Consider the following 14,736-nt stretch of genomic DNA (forward strand, 5'->3'; position numbering starts at 1 on the left):
GGGCATTGGATCCATTTACTTTTGAAAGCTGATTAAAAAACGATCAGCTTATAAATATAGCGTTAATAGCGTCACAGTTATAAACCCGCTTTTCAGATGAACGCTAAATACTCCACTTTGTAAGTGACTATCTCTCTTGTGTGCACTTCGAGCCACATCCACCTTTGTTGCTAAGTTACTCCAAGCACTCAGGATGACAGTTGGAGGTTTTGCCTCGCGCTAAGATTGACTAGCGCGTCATACTCTCGGGCAGTTTGATGATTAGACGGTTCTCTGTATCGCGCAAGAGGCGGGAGCCTTATAGCCAATCCTTGTTCAGGAGGCGGTGCTTGTCAGAATGTTCTTTTCACTAGGAAACGGCTAAAACGTAAACACTGGGCCAGGTAGCTACTAGCTAGGCTAAATAAGCTAAAGCCTATTCGGGTTAGAAATGTTATTTTAACTTAAAACTTTAGAGGTTTGTCAGAGTTTTAACTCATTACAAAATAGATGACGTAAACTAGGGTTTCTGAGTTAGAACTCGAACTTAAGAATCGTGTTAGAATCTCGTGTCTAGGATAAATTAGCCTGCCGTTAGTTAGCTGCTTGATTATAGCGGGCTCTGGGAACAAAAATGAAGTTTTTAAATCATTTATGTTACTAAAACTTGATCATTTTAAACATTGGGAAATGATAGAGTCTTGTTTAAAAAAAATCGAATGTATGCATAATTACTGCTAACGGTTCGTCGCTGGATTTAGAATGTTGTATGTTGTGCTGATGCAACTCTGAGGCAAATTATTATTCTCCAGCAGGCAGCATATTAAGGCACTTTAGACAATGGAAAGCTATGATGAATTTATCCGAAGACAAGCCATCCACATACGGATGAATGTCTGTGAAAAGCCTGAACGACGAATCAGCCAGCCATCGACGATCAAGTTTTACGGGTTGCCCATTCTGCCTCCTCTGGTAAGTGTTTTTGTTTTGAATTTTTGTAATGCTTTCAGTCGTTAATACAATTTACCGACAAAAAGGTTGATTTACTAAAGATTTACTATCCAGTCATGCCAGAGAAAAAGGACAGATTTAGTGATGATTAAAGGTGGCTATTGTCAGACTTGCACATTTTGGAAGAGGACTGATGTAAACCCAGTGATCAGACAGGTCAGGTCAATATATTCAATATATTCTAAATATTGGATTGGTGCATTAAAGCCTACAAATGTAATTGGGGCCTTAAATGTACAGGAGAGGGAGCAATCCAGGACAATTGCGGCGAACTCGTAAGGAAGGTACTAATGAGCAGTGTTGTAATGTAACGGAGTACAAATACTTCGTTACTGTACTTAAGTAGAAATTTCACGCATCTGTACTTTACTTCGCTATTTAAATTTATGTAAACTTTCACTTTTACTCCACTACATTTCCTATATACTTTTACTCCATTATATTTCCACTAAGCATCTTCGTTACTCGTTACTACAAAATAAAATCAGAAGAAATGTGTGCGACTGCAATAAGGGAGGTTTGGCGAATCACTGCTCCTAGATTGCATTACGCACGTCCGCATGCACGCTCTACGGAGAAGCACGCGCAGTCAGAGCTGGAGGCGTTTATCTATAACGTTAATCGGCGGAAAGCCGCAAAGATGGCAACCAAAAGCAGTGAAATTTCACTATTCTTATTACCAGAGTGGATGGCACAAACAAAATATAATTCAAACAATCCATTAAATACTAAATAAAAATAACATTTATTGATTTGGTCTTTGTCTTGTGAATATTTTTTTTTATTAATGACTGCATTCATTGGACACAGTGTTTGTAGAGAATGCACACATACATGAACTGATTTGATTCAAAACTGGCATCCTGCATAGAATTTTCAGAATCAGAATCAGAAAGGTCTTTATTGCCAAGTATGATTGGAATTTTTTCTAGTACAGGAGGAGCTCCACAGTGTAAACAGAATGGCAATGATAAGAAATTAACACATATATAATAGACAGTTGTATGTACAGTGGAAAAAAGAATGTGCAAACTGAAATATAAATGTGCAAATTTAAGTATACTGTAGATGTTCAAATTCAAGTATAGATGTGCAAATTAAAATATAAATGAGTACTTGTAAACAATGTAAGAATAGGGTTTGTTCTGTGTATGTTAGGTGTTCATCAGATGTATGTTAAGTGTTCATCAGATGGATTGCCTGAGGGAAGAAAATTTTCCTATGTCTGGCAATTCTGCTGCTCAGGGCTCTGTAGCGTCAGAGTGTCCAGAGTGTGCTGGATGTGAGGGGTCCAGAGAGGTACAGGTCTTGGAGAGTGGGGAGGGTTGTGCCAATGATTCACTCAGCAGTCCAGACTACCCTCTGTAGTCTTCTGAGGTACCAAACAGTCACTGAGGTACAGAGGATGGATTCAATGATGGCAGTGTAGAACTGTTTCAGCAGATCCTGTGGCAGGTTGAACTTCCTCAGCTGACAAAGGAAGTACAACCTCTGCTGAGCCTTTTTCACAATGGAGTCAATGTTAATGTCCCACTTCAGTTCCTGGGAGATTGTGGTTCCCAGGAATCTGAATGACTCCACTGCTGTAACAATGCTGTCCATGATGGTGAGTGGGGGGAGAGCAGGGGGGTTTCTCCTGAAGTCCACAGTCATCTCCACTGTCTTGAGCGTGTTCAGCTACACGTTGTTAAGGCTACACCAGACAGCAGCCATTCAACTTCCAGTCTGTAAGCATACTTGTCACCATCCTGGATGAGTCCGATCAGTGTGGCGTCATCTGTAAACATCAGGAGCTTGTCGGAGGGGTCATTAGAGGTGCAGTCATTCGTGTACAGGGAGAAGAGCAGTGGGGAGAGAACACAGCCCTGGGGGGCGCCGGTGCTGATGGTGCGGGTGCTAGATTTGAGTTTTCCCAGTCGCACTAGCTGCTGCCTGTCTGTGAGAAAGCTGGTGATCCACTGACAGACAGAGGAGGGCATGGAGAGCTGGGTTAATTTGGGCTGAAGGAGTGATGGGATGATGGTGTTGAAAGCAGAGCTGAAGTCCACAAACAGGATCCTCACATAATTTTGGCGTCGACTTTTGCCATTTTATAATACCATAACTTTTGGCTATGTAGTCATATAATATATAATATAAAACTCTTGTCGTTTTAAATTCTCACTGAGTGCTAAGCCCCCCTAAAGATGAAATCCTAGAACCGCCCCTGCTCTTATGCCGAAATTACCGAAAATCACTGAATTTTTACTTTTACTTCAAATACTTAATCAGAATCAGCTTTATTGCCAGGCATGTTTTCACATGCGAGGAATTTGTTTTAGTGACAGAAGCTCCACAGTGTAACAGAATGACATATACAGTATAGACGAAATTGTATGTACACATTTACAGGTGTGAAATGTGCAGTTGAAATATATATAGGCAATTTGTATGTACAAATTTGCAAGTGTGAGAAAAATGTGCAATTGAAGTATACAATATATACAAATTGTATGTACACATGTAATAATAATAATAATGATACATTTTATTTAAAGGCGCCTTTCTAACGCTCAAGGTCACCATTGTGCATTAAGTACATTAATTATCAGAAAATTACTTTTGATACTTAAGTACAGTATATATCAGATACTTTAAGACAGGGGTGTCAAACTCAAATTTGGTTTAATTATATTTGGCCCGCGAGATCATATCAAATGTGCATTACAGCTGGCTAGCCGCATGCTCCTCTAATACTACAAATCCCAGAATGCCTTGCCACTGTATTGACGCGTAGTCACGAACAGAAAGCGCCCCTCCTTCTCTGTTGACAGTCGTTAACAACCATGTTACTAGCTCCAGAAGGCGGAGGAGATGAAAAAAAGTCTGGTTTCCCGGCAGTCTATGTTCATGAAAGCAAAATCAAAAAGTGAAGCTGCTATAAAGCTTTATTGTGGCAGCAGAGACAGCAAAATCCGCCCGGCCCTTTAATGAGGGAGAGTTTGTCAAAAAGTGTATGGTCAAAGTTTGTGAAATGAACACCACCGATGTGTCTTTTATTTCAAATTGAATTTCTTATGTGTTTGTAATATCAAGCTCTGGTTGTTCCAAATCCTGTGTTTAAGCAAAACTAAAGTTTGTTTCCATATGAAAAAGGTTGAACATTACATATCAGTTGCAGTTAATTTTTCAATAAATATTCAGTTTGGCCTGTGACTTTATCTCCGTTTTAAATTTTGACCCACTGTGAATTTGAGTTTGACACCCCTGCTTTAAGACTTTTACTTGAGTAATATTCTTAAAGGTAACTTTCACTTCTACCAAAGTCTTTTTCTAGTACGATACTTGTACTTTTACTCAAGTATTGCTTTCTAGTACTTTATACAACACTGCTAATGAGCTAACGATAAAGGCTCAATTTAAACTCGAAGACTGTGCTATTAACCACGATAATGTGCTATCAACCTTACAAGCAGGAATTCAGTTCCAATAACAGTCGAATGCAGCACTGTTTATCACATGCGATGCAATAACTAAGAACGTTCTTATTCAGATCCTAGATAATACTTGTGCGGGTCTTTTACATAATGTAACTGTTTTCTAAATGCCAGAAATGAAAATGTAGTAGACTATAGAGATTTCTGTGTATATTAACAGACACCCTTATCCAGAGTGACTTACAATTTATGTCAATTTATACAACGAGCAATTGAGGGATAAGGGCCTTGCTCAGGGGCCCAGCAGTGGCAGCTTGGTGGACCTAGGATTTGAACTCATGACCTTCCAGTCAGTAGTCCAACACCTGAACCACTAGGCTACCACATCCCTCCCAATGACTACTAAGTCATTTTAAGCAAGTTATATTTAGGGGGAAAAGTATTGCTAACTGTTGTAAAAAAACAAAAAACCTGCACTATGTTGAATAGTAAAAAAATAAAACACTGCTATCAATATTCTTTTTTTCATAGCTTTCACATAAACTTGATTTGAAAGCAGCTTATTACAGTAATTCTGATCGCACATGAAGGCATAATATCCTATGCTCTATGAATGCTGGAAACTAAACATGGCTTAAATGATTTCTTTTTCAGCTGAACAAAGACCAGAAGGAAGAAATGCAAAGCCTGAGAGAATCAGTCTCTGAACTTACAAATAAGAGGAAAACATCGTCACTGTCTTATGTACAGACCATACTAGAGAGTATACAGGTAGTGCAAAAAAAAATCACAGAATGCCACAGATATCAGCTTGTTACCTGTCCAGTTATTTACAGCGTTTCTGTGCTTTCTTCCTTTGATTTAGCTACAAAATGTTTCAACCATTGAAGAGTTTAAGGATGAGTTAGGACTAGAAAATTCAATGAACAATAAATTCCAAAGCATCACTCGCCTCACTGGAGGTAACAATGAGTATACTAAAGCTACTGAAAGCCACTGGAATTCATCGTCCTTACCTTTCAGTCAACAAATGCCTAGCAAGAAAATGGCAATAATGGAAATTCACCCGCTCACATCTACAGCTTGTGATGGTCATAAGGATTTAAGCCTTAGACCTTTTGACAGAGATGATTCTTTAGAGAGCAGCCACACTACTGTTCTGTTTGGAGGTTTTCCTGTGTTTGGTCCCAGGCTGGAGAAATCTGTGGAGATGAACACAGGTTATGGATATGACTCTTCCTCACTTTCAATTTCAGATGATCATTCTCTTATAGATGCTAGCCACCAAGGGCTATCATCTGGATATGTGACAAATGAAACCCCCAACATCACCCCTAGCTGGATTAACAGAACGGAACACATCGGAAAAGATCCAGAGTGCAGACAGTCACATGGTGGTGAAGTGACATTAAATTCTTCAAACATGTCTAATAGGACTGGTGACATCATCAGCCACACTCCAGTGGATGGAGAGGTCCTTGAGGAGGAGTATGTAGTTTTGAACAATGCACAGATCAATGAGCTTATAGAGCCAGTAAATTTAGCAGTGGTGCCAGAGCCGTCCGAAGGACCTTACCGCATGAGTCTGCAAAATCTTTTGAAGAAATCTCAAGAGCACAGGCGGCGTCAGCGCCTCCTGCGTAACCAGGCAAAAGCTTTGAATGCCAGTGAAGCTGCACCTGCCAATGAACACAGTCATTCTGATAAGGAAAATGAGGGATGGCTGCCAGAGGACAATGGGCAGGCTGAGGTCAAGAGAACAAGTGAGAACCAGGTGGAGGATCATTTAGCAGATCAAGATCCCCTGACACACAAACAAGATGGAGAGAGAGAGAGTATAGAGCCTTGTGAAGTCATCTACCAATGCACAGATTTCCTTAATTTCACTACAGCCTTAAACAGCACAGGGAGTTCAAATGGAAAAATGTCATCTTCATCAAACTGTCCAAATATAGCCGTCAGTCCCACTCAGTTTACTTCAGCAAAATCTCTGTACCAGTCCAGGGGCAAGAAAATGGGCAGCATGCTGCCCAGACCTTGCTTAACAGGAAACAAAAAATTTAAGAATATTCCCGCTCCAAAGGTTTGCTTAAGCCCAGCGCGCAGTAAAAAAAGCAGTGCCACATCTGTCTTAGTCAAAAAAAACCTGGTCAAAGTGCCTGTCTGTGTGGATGATGAAACAAGACCCAATCCATGTGGGCAAAGCAAAAGCAGACCTGTGGGTCTCCTGCCAGGGACTGAGGGAGTTGTGCCTGTGTGCAAGAGCATGGATCAGACCAAACAGATCGCTCAGCTGGAGCTTAACCTGTCAAGCCTTAAAGTTCTAATCTCCGATCTGGAGTCAACACTCGCAGAGTCACAGGCACACAATCCCAAAGAGGCAGCCAACAACTCCCAGCAAACACTGCTTTCGGAACATGAAAGCGTCTCTCTGCCTGCTAGTGATGGAAAGTCTCAATGTGTGGTTACTTTTAGTGAGACTGTACAGCAGAAAGTCCTAGCTAAGGATCATGGGATAGAGCCAGGGACTAAACAGCATGAACCGCCACAATGTGTCACCTCTCTAGTGCAGAAAATGATGTTGCCGGAACCTTTCTGCACTATCAATGGTTCAAAGCAACTCTCTGAGAGGACTGCTGTTTTACCAAACGCCAACAATCAGCTTGAAGAAAGGAAGAATGCCACAGGAAACAAAAAGAAAGCATCTGAACTCATGGACGACTCCTTAAATGCCTCCTCTCTTAATCGGTCATATGATGTGGACACACCCTCAGGACTGTGGTCCCAGTCTGGGCCCGGAAGAAAGCAGCTGACCCCAGAGCTGGGTGGGCAAGAGGGGGTGTCACGTGCCAAACGTAGACTGCAAATGAACCATGTGGATGAAAACACATTGGGCCAACAGAGCATTGAAGAACGAGCTCAGTCCAGTACACCTAAAGGTAAGAGCATTCTGTGTCACTGAAAATTCTCTCTCACTGACTAGTATTTCTTTTTTTGGAAATAAAGGGGAAAAAGCTGCTTTTTGTTTCTTAAGCTGCTCTGAGTCACCATGGCAATCCTGTAATTCACCAGAGAGCTCTGGTTTAAATTGTTTTTCAAATTCTCACGTCATATATGCAGCTCATGTGCATTCTAGCTTGTCACAGAAAGAAGTAAATCAAAGGCTTGTAGAATTCCCAGATCTTATACCCAACAGCTGTAAACCACAATAAAAAATAAGAACTTTGGTGTAAAACAGAAATAGGCAAATGGCTAATATCGTAATGCTTTGATTTGTTTGTTTTTAAACACCAGTAAAACTCAATGGTTGATGGTTTTCTTGGTATTGCCATTCCTTTCTTTAATTCCCATTATTAAATCATATTAGGCATATTTTGTCAGACTGGCTTTATGATCCTTTTAAGAGGATAATTCTTGATAAACCCCCCTTGCTGTAATGATGATGGCAAGATAATAGTCCTGTCTCACTTGTGATGCTCGTTAAGTACCCCGTGAGAAGTTCTGCTTCTGTGCAGCATAATCATTTTGCTGTGAGTGCTGCTGCAGCGATTAGTTGATCTGTCATTATTGGAATGAACCAGTATTAAAGAAACGATGTAGACTAACTGAGAGCTTGCGCTTTATATGTCATCAGCAATTCAGAGTGCTGTGCAGGAACTAAAGCTGAGGGATGAGCATGGTGCGCAGGTCAGAGCTCTGATGGAGGAGCAATGGCGAAGGCAGCATGAAATTTTGCAGGTGAGAAATGCGATACATTTATATTATATAATTCATTCTGTTCTACATTACAACAGACCCCAATGCAACATATTGTAGCACTTTTAAATAAGTCTGAAATAAGTCTAACAATGAAATAGTCCCTCATTGTTTTCAAAAGTATTTCAAACTTGGTTAGATACTTACCTAATAATAATTATAGACTTCCTATGAACCTTGTTATATGACCAGTATCAAAGCATAAACAGGTGGAAACCTACACACAAGGCATTTTTTTAACCAATTGCATTGGGGCAATTAAACAGTAAATGGCTTCTAGTTTTAGAAAGTGTACATTTATGGATTGCATGACTACAGGTGAGACATAGTAAAAGCAACCGGTGCGTAGGTGGCAGCAGTGTGAAATTGTGTGGAGTGGCTGCATGCAGGATTTAAAAATATGTCTGGAACAAATGTGTCCAACCCTTGAATGAGAATAAGTCTTCTTACTGGGTTGTGTAGAGTTTTTTGACATTTGTAGAATTTCTGTACCACTGAGCGACCTGAAGAAGTGTTCTCTTCACACACAGTATTTATGCTTTATGGCAGCATGCATTCAGATGTAATAAGGGATGATGTATTTTATATACTGATGATCTTTTGATTCTACTTGTTACCTGATCAGAGTCTATCCAGGTAATACGATTAGATGACGGGTTACGTGACTGGTAAGGTTTGTGTGCACCTTACCATTCACACTCATGTGCCTTCCATTCCAGATTTAGTCAAACCGTTGCTGTTTTAAATCTCATCTGGGAAGGCTTTCCAGTAGATTTTGGAGCTTGACTGCAGGCTTTTGTTCAGCCACAGAAGTATTAGTGAAGTCAGGCACTGATGTCAGGCGATAAGGCCTGACTGTTATATGGGGCTGAGCTCAAGGCTCTGTGCTCAGGGCTCTGTGCTTAGCAGACTTGGCAAACCGTGTCTTAATGGAGCCCACTTTGTGTTCCAGTAAAGGCAAATCGTAGTGCTACATGCACCTATAAGGATGTGACAACATGTACTGTATTATTACAAAAAGTTTTATAATGCCTAAGAATTTGTTTTATTAGCTATATATTTAAGCTCAGAGAGGTACTTACAGACATCACATCATTCTTTGTTCCCCTTAATGTCCACTGGTGGAATGGCAAACCTCTACATTCATCCTGTTTGGCTGGAACACTGACGTTTTCCCACCCATTTTGATAGCTGATGTGAACAATTACCTGAAACTGCTGGACTGTGTCAGCATGATTTTACCCATTGCGCTGCTGCCACAAGATTGGCTGATTAGATAGCTGCATGAATAAGCACGTGTACATGTGTTCCAAGTAAAGTGCTCAGTGATTGTATATAGCAGTAGCAATGTATAAAAAGCTCATAACTGCTGTCCGAAATGTCAAAAGAGCTTTGTTTAAAAGTTAAAAGAATTTATAACCTTAGAAGGAGGCATGAGCTTCATCTTCAGTTTTTCTTATTCAAGGACGTTGGCTTCTGTTTCTCCTTCACTGTGCTCTGTAGGCCATGTCCTTGCACCATTAATTACTTGCTGTAATTTATGCATCTAACAAACCATTAATGAACTCGGGCTGCTTTTGTAATGGATCCTGGCATCTCTCTCTCTCTCTCTCACACACACACACACACACACACACACACACACACACACACACACACACACACACACACACACACACACACACACACACACACACACCCTCGCTCTCTCTCTCTCTTGCTCTCTTTCTCTCTCTGTGGGTGCATCAGGTCAGAGAGGAGAAATTCAGCCTGGTTTTGGGAATTGACAGAGAAAATGAGCGGATCATTTTTGTTTAATTGATAAGCGTCTGAGCTTAAGTGCTGGTCTCTCCGTGCCCTGTTGCTCATGTCTGTTAGTGGGGTTTCTAATAATGCCACCTCTGTTCCCCATTAATATTTTTGCCCAAGTTACTGTCCTTCATTTACCCCATTTCATCTCAAACTATTCCCTTATTTTCTCCCATTGGCCTCTTTTGGATCCACCCTCCTCTCTTTATCCATTATCTCTTATGGCCTCTTTTAGCCCCTGTCCATCTATTCATCCATTTTCTTTCTCTATCCATTTCAGTCTCTGGCAATGAAGTACGATTTTCTACGGAGTGTGTCCTTCCCATGTCCCAGCCCAGGATCACGTCTGGAGGACATGACAACCTCCTGTCTCTCCTCCTCCCCTGTTTCTATGGGGCTGGGTTCTTCTTCGCATCCACATGAGTTCATTCTGTCTGAACTGAGTGCTCTGTCAGATTCACTGAACATTTCACAGGTGCCTTCCATGGCATTGGCAAATTTATATAAAAGTTATTGCTAATAATGTAGATGTGGAATAATCCTAGTGGTGTTGCTGGGTAACATTCCTGAATTTTCTTCTTTTTTTCCCCTCTTAATGGCTTGTGGCTGTGCTCTTTTAGTCCCGTCTTCCTCTGTGTCATCGCCCCCTGATGGCAGCAGCTGTAAAAGGCTACCTGACCCGCAGGCTCCTTCGTACAGAGAGAGTAGCTCAGCTCATCAGAACCATTAAGGTGACAAGTGCAAACTTTTTCATACACCCTTTACAATATTTCTTTTATAGACTATTATATCATTGTTATTATTTTTCCTTCCAACAATGATTTTGAAGAGTTTGCCTGTCATATAGTAAGAACACTCATACAAACAAACTGTCAACAGAAATGAACTAAAAATAGTGTCACAGATATAAAGCAGTACTGGGTCCAAATTTGTCAGTCCTTTAAAAATGACATAAAATCTCTGCTATGTGTTGTGACTAAAATGACTCACGGCTCAGAGTAAGACATGAGATCAGGTTATTTAAAATAGTATCATGCAGCGCTTCTGCTGACATTCTTTATCTGATTGACTGAGAACATCTATAGAGGTTTTAAAATGTTTGTTTTTTTTAAATAGATTTGTTTGCATTAATAAGCCTTACAATTAGTTTTTTTTTGTGGTCTCCCAAAAATGTTTACAGAGGAAACTGCATGTTAATGAAAAAAGAAATGTGTTTGTGTATACTTCACACACAGGACACTCAGCTGTTTCTCCAGAGCTTTCAGCCTCCTACACCAGGCAGAGAGTACAACAGCAAACAGGATCGAGTTCTGCAAGAGAGAGTCACACTACAGGTAAGTGCACGCATGCACACACACACACACACACACACACACACACACACACACACACACACATGCAAAGGTCTTTCTCAGTTCCAATGAATTCTTTGTTTATTCTAATTGTTAAAATTGCCGGTTTGTGAGCACACTAAACCAAACGAAATGAACATATGACGAGCAGCATTTAGTGTTGTCAGAAATGACAATATTGATCTTGAATTTTGTATTCTATCAATCTTTATATTATTCTTTATAATAACCTTTTGTTCTATGTTTTTGTTCTGTATAGCTGCTTTGAGACAATGTCAATTGTAAAAAGCGCTATACGAATAAACTTGAATTGAATTGAAGAAGCCTGATAGTGGACATGTCTCATCAAAATTTTTGGCCCAAAATGTGCATAGCATTATTTTTCTATTTACCGATAACCCACTCTTTTAAAGCAAATTTCATTTTAATTGGTCTTACCCTAAGCCTATTTTTTTATGGATGCAGGTTAGGTTTTAATATCTGCACATATCTCTCTGTTACAGTTGCGCTCAGCACGTTACGAGCTGCACGACCTGTTCTTTAGTGTGTGTCCTGCAGACCGCATGCAGGTGATCAGCTGGGACCGCCAGCTGAGCAGAGAAAGACTGCTCAAAGTTAAGGTAATGTCATCATGATCTTAGCTTCAGGACTACACACGTCACACAATTGAATGTAGCAGACACATTATATTTAACGTTGTCGGTGCAAATGTGCCTTGGGTCTGGAGAACAGAATCAGCCATAATAAAGCTGTCTCACAGGCTTCTTATTCTTTTTTTAAATCTCTCAATCACTCTCTGATCACTGGCTTTGCTCTTGTGTATTTTCCGTATTGATTGTGGAAGTGCTGTTTGTCAATACCATCTAAAAGTGTCAAGCTGACAGCAAGCCTCAGGACATTTGGTTATTGGCTGTATGTCTGCTGGTGTTTTATGAGTTTTTAATCATCTATGGATGATTTTTATACCTAAAATGTAGTGATCAAAGTGAATCATTATAGTAACTAGACATAGAACCTTGAATTGCTGTGTGTAACATAGTTAATTCATTTTTTTTAAACATTATTTCGTTAAATCTTGATTGATCTCAGGAGGAAATTTTTACATGGTGTGTGATGTGTATGTAGCAGAATAAAGGGATTAAACTCTTATTAAGCATCATTAAAAACACCTGTCTTTTTTATACCACAGAGCTTGACACTCAATTTATATCTAAACTATAGTAAAAACTATATCATTTACTATTTAACATTTATCAATAATAAAAAAAATGTAATCACTGGTGTGGAATAAGAAACATTAAACACTTTGGCACATTTTGCTGTTATTAGAAAATAACATGAATAATCATCCTTATGTCCGGCTGCACCAGATCACTCTGTTGTTAATTATTTAAGTCTCATTTTGTTGTTTATATAACCTATTGTTAGTGTTACCCAATCCACTGGATCTATATGAACTGTAGATGGTAAGTAACATTCTACAGGATTAAAATAATATGGGGTCCTGTGGTCAATTTCTGTTTTACATGTGCACAGTTTATTTCCATTTGGTTCAGCCATGTCAATGTTTTTCTCAAGTCTCCCTGGAAAAAAAAAGAAAGTGCATTGTTTTTCACCTGGCTCAGTGGTTGTCTGAGAAATTTAGAGCCCTCTGGAAGGACATGTCCATGATTTTCTATGCAGATGTCACCTCATTTTAGGGAAAAATGATGACGCTTGCTGCTATTTGTATTATTCAGTTAATAACTGCCAGATATTACATGCTGTCCAAGGCACAAAACAAATAATGGATGCTTCTTGTATACTTTGTGATTTCCTCCTGTGGTAAATTTATTGCTGTCAATGAGATATTAAGAGGCGTATCACTAACATCCTTATGATAAATGAATCCACTTTGAATAGCGTTTATAAACAGGCTTTTAAGGACCAGCGTATGGTTAAAGGCTCTGTCAGCATCATGCTGAAATTACAATGGCTTATTATACACCTATTAATGGCTAGAACGTCAGGACACTTTCTAGGATTTAATACCCACTTTCTTTTTTTTGAAAGATAAGTGAGTGAATGCATGGAAGTTGAAGATTTGTTTGAGCTCTTCATGTAATGACAGAGTGTTACACTGTCAAATTAGAAGCATGTGTTTCTTATTCCAGGAGAGTACAGAGCTGCAGGGCAGAAGGAAAGGTTCTCTGTCTGCTGCTACCAGGAAAGCCCTGGAGAGGAAAAGGACATTAATGTGAGTGCGTTTCTGAAGATTTACTGATTTCATCATATTTTAGCCATACAACTGAAGTTCAGTGTAACCAACCATTGAAGATCTAGGACATTAGCAGAATGGTTCCAGAAACTAGCTCTTCCTTTCAGTGCAACGTATTTAAAGGTATTTTTATGCTTAGCTTGAAAACTTGGATCTATACCCAAGGTCCTGGTGCTGGAGAAACACTGAAGTAAGCGGTTTCTCTCTAACACAGCGATTTGTTTTTTAAAAAAAAAAAAAACTTTGAAAGGACAGCACAAGGGATACTGGGCAAGGATCCGGTTTCAGTACTCAACGGACCAAATACAAGAAGTTCTCATAAGTCTCCTTAGTTTTTTTTTCCAGGCCCTCAGGCCGCTTTCTCCTGAGGAAATCTGATGTAACTTCTTCGATGGTGTTGCTGTTGTCAGGTTACAGAAGAAAGCGGCAGAAAGGACAAAGCCAGCAGTGGGTGCAGAGGAAAGATGGACGTTTGTGCCAAACCCACGCAGAGTTCCAAAGAAGACTACTCCATTACGGCGCAGGTGAAGAGCTTACACTTCTGCTGCACACACAGACGCCAACACAGCATGGGGCCTTGCTTGAGTATCACCATGTCATGTTTAATGACACAATGCCTTTATTTATTTTTTTTTAAAAGTTAGGTGTCAAAATTTGGAAAAGTTTCCTATTTATTCATCTCGCCAAGTTTGTGAAATGTGGGAAAATATACTTGCAAATTGACAGGTAGTTAGTTCATGTATTTTTTTTTTATTTAAATACTGTCAGCTGTATGTTGAATTGCTTCTGAATTTATTTTGTATTTGTAACCATCCACTTTCTAATAAAGGATTGTGCTAATTACTATTTGTGCAGTTCTTTAATATTAATCTGGAGAAAAAGAATGTACTGGTAAATAAAAAAAACAACACCAAATATTTAAAACATATTTTTTTTTATAATTGTATAATGTGTACATACTCTTCATTTAAATAATTAATCTAAATACAATCTGTGGTGCTCAACTGATGGAATAATTTACAAACAGCTTGTGAATATTTGACATTGTTGGCTGACCCACTGATTCACATGATGTAATCCCACAGTCCATCTGCTGAAGTGGGAGGCAAACAGGCTCCCTTGTGTATGAAGTGTGTAAGAGTAATGGTTCACAGTT

The 14,736-nt window shown here is 39.6% G+C and overlaps 1 protein-coding gene across 6 annotated transcripts; it reads left to right on the forward strand.

The window, feature by feature from the left end:
• The first annotated feature begins 3 nt into the window (after positions 1-3).
• Positions 4-14,423, forward strand: si:ch73-100l22.3 (centriolar coiled-coil protein of 110 kDa). Of its 6 annotated transcripts, none has more exons than XM_027163377.2 (11): positions 4-119; positions 792-951; positions 5,061-5,177; positions 5,272-7,345; positions 8,041-8,144; positions 10,252-10,446; positions 10,592-10,702; positions 11,207-11,305; positions 11,827-11,943; positions 13,477-13,559; positions 13,991-14,423. In XM_027163377.2, exons 2-11 carry the CDS (start codon positions 820-822, stop codon positions 14,106-14,108), a joined length of 3,150 nt encoding a protein of 1,049 aa, XP_027019178.1. In that variant the 5' UTR covers positions 4-119; positions 792-819; the 3' UTR covers positions 14,109-14,423. The 6 variants fall into 6 exon arrangements, with proteins under 6 accessions (XP_027019178.1, XP_027019151.1, XP_027019188.1 ...); XM_027163350.2 differs by lacking the exon at positions 4-119 and adding an exon at positions 227-383; XM_027163387.2 differs by lacking the exon at positions 4-119 and adding an exon at positions 238-383 and having other exon boundaries at positions 795-951.
• Positions 14,424-14,736: the final 313 nt, after the last annotated feature.

The sequence above is a fragment of the Tachysurus fulvidraco genome, chromosome 2, assembly GCF_022655615.1.
Source record: "Tachysurus fulvidraco isolate hzauxx_2018 chromosome 2, HZAU_PFXX_2.0, whole genome shotgun sequence".
Classification (NCBI taxonomy): domain Eukaryota; kingdom Metazoa; phylum Chordata; class Actinopteri; order Siluriformes; family Bagridae; genus Tachysurus; species Tachysurus fulvidraco.

Excerpts from the sequence above, each read along its gene's own strand:
- si:ch73-100l22.3 (XM_027163377.2), top strand. The coding sequence starts at position 820 with ATGGAAAGCTATGATGAATTTATCCGAAGACAAGCCATCCACATACGG. Across the intron at positions 7,346-8,040 it reads TCAGTCCAGTACACCTAAAG|CAATTCAGAGTGCTGTGCAG; the intron begins GTAAGAGCATTC and ends ATATGTCATCAG. Across the intron at positions 10,447-10,591 it reads ATTCACTGAACATTTCACAG|TCCCGTCTTCCTCTGTGTCA; the intron begins GTGCCTTCCATG and ends GTGCTCTTTTAG.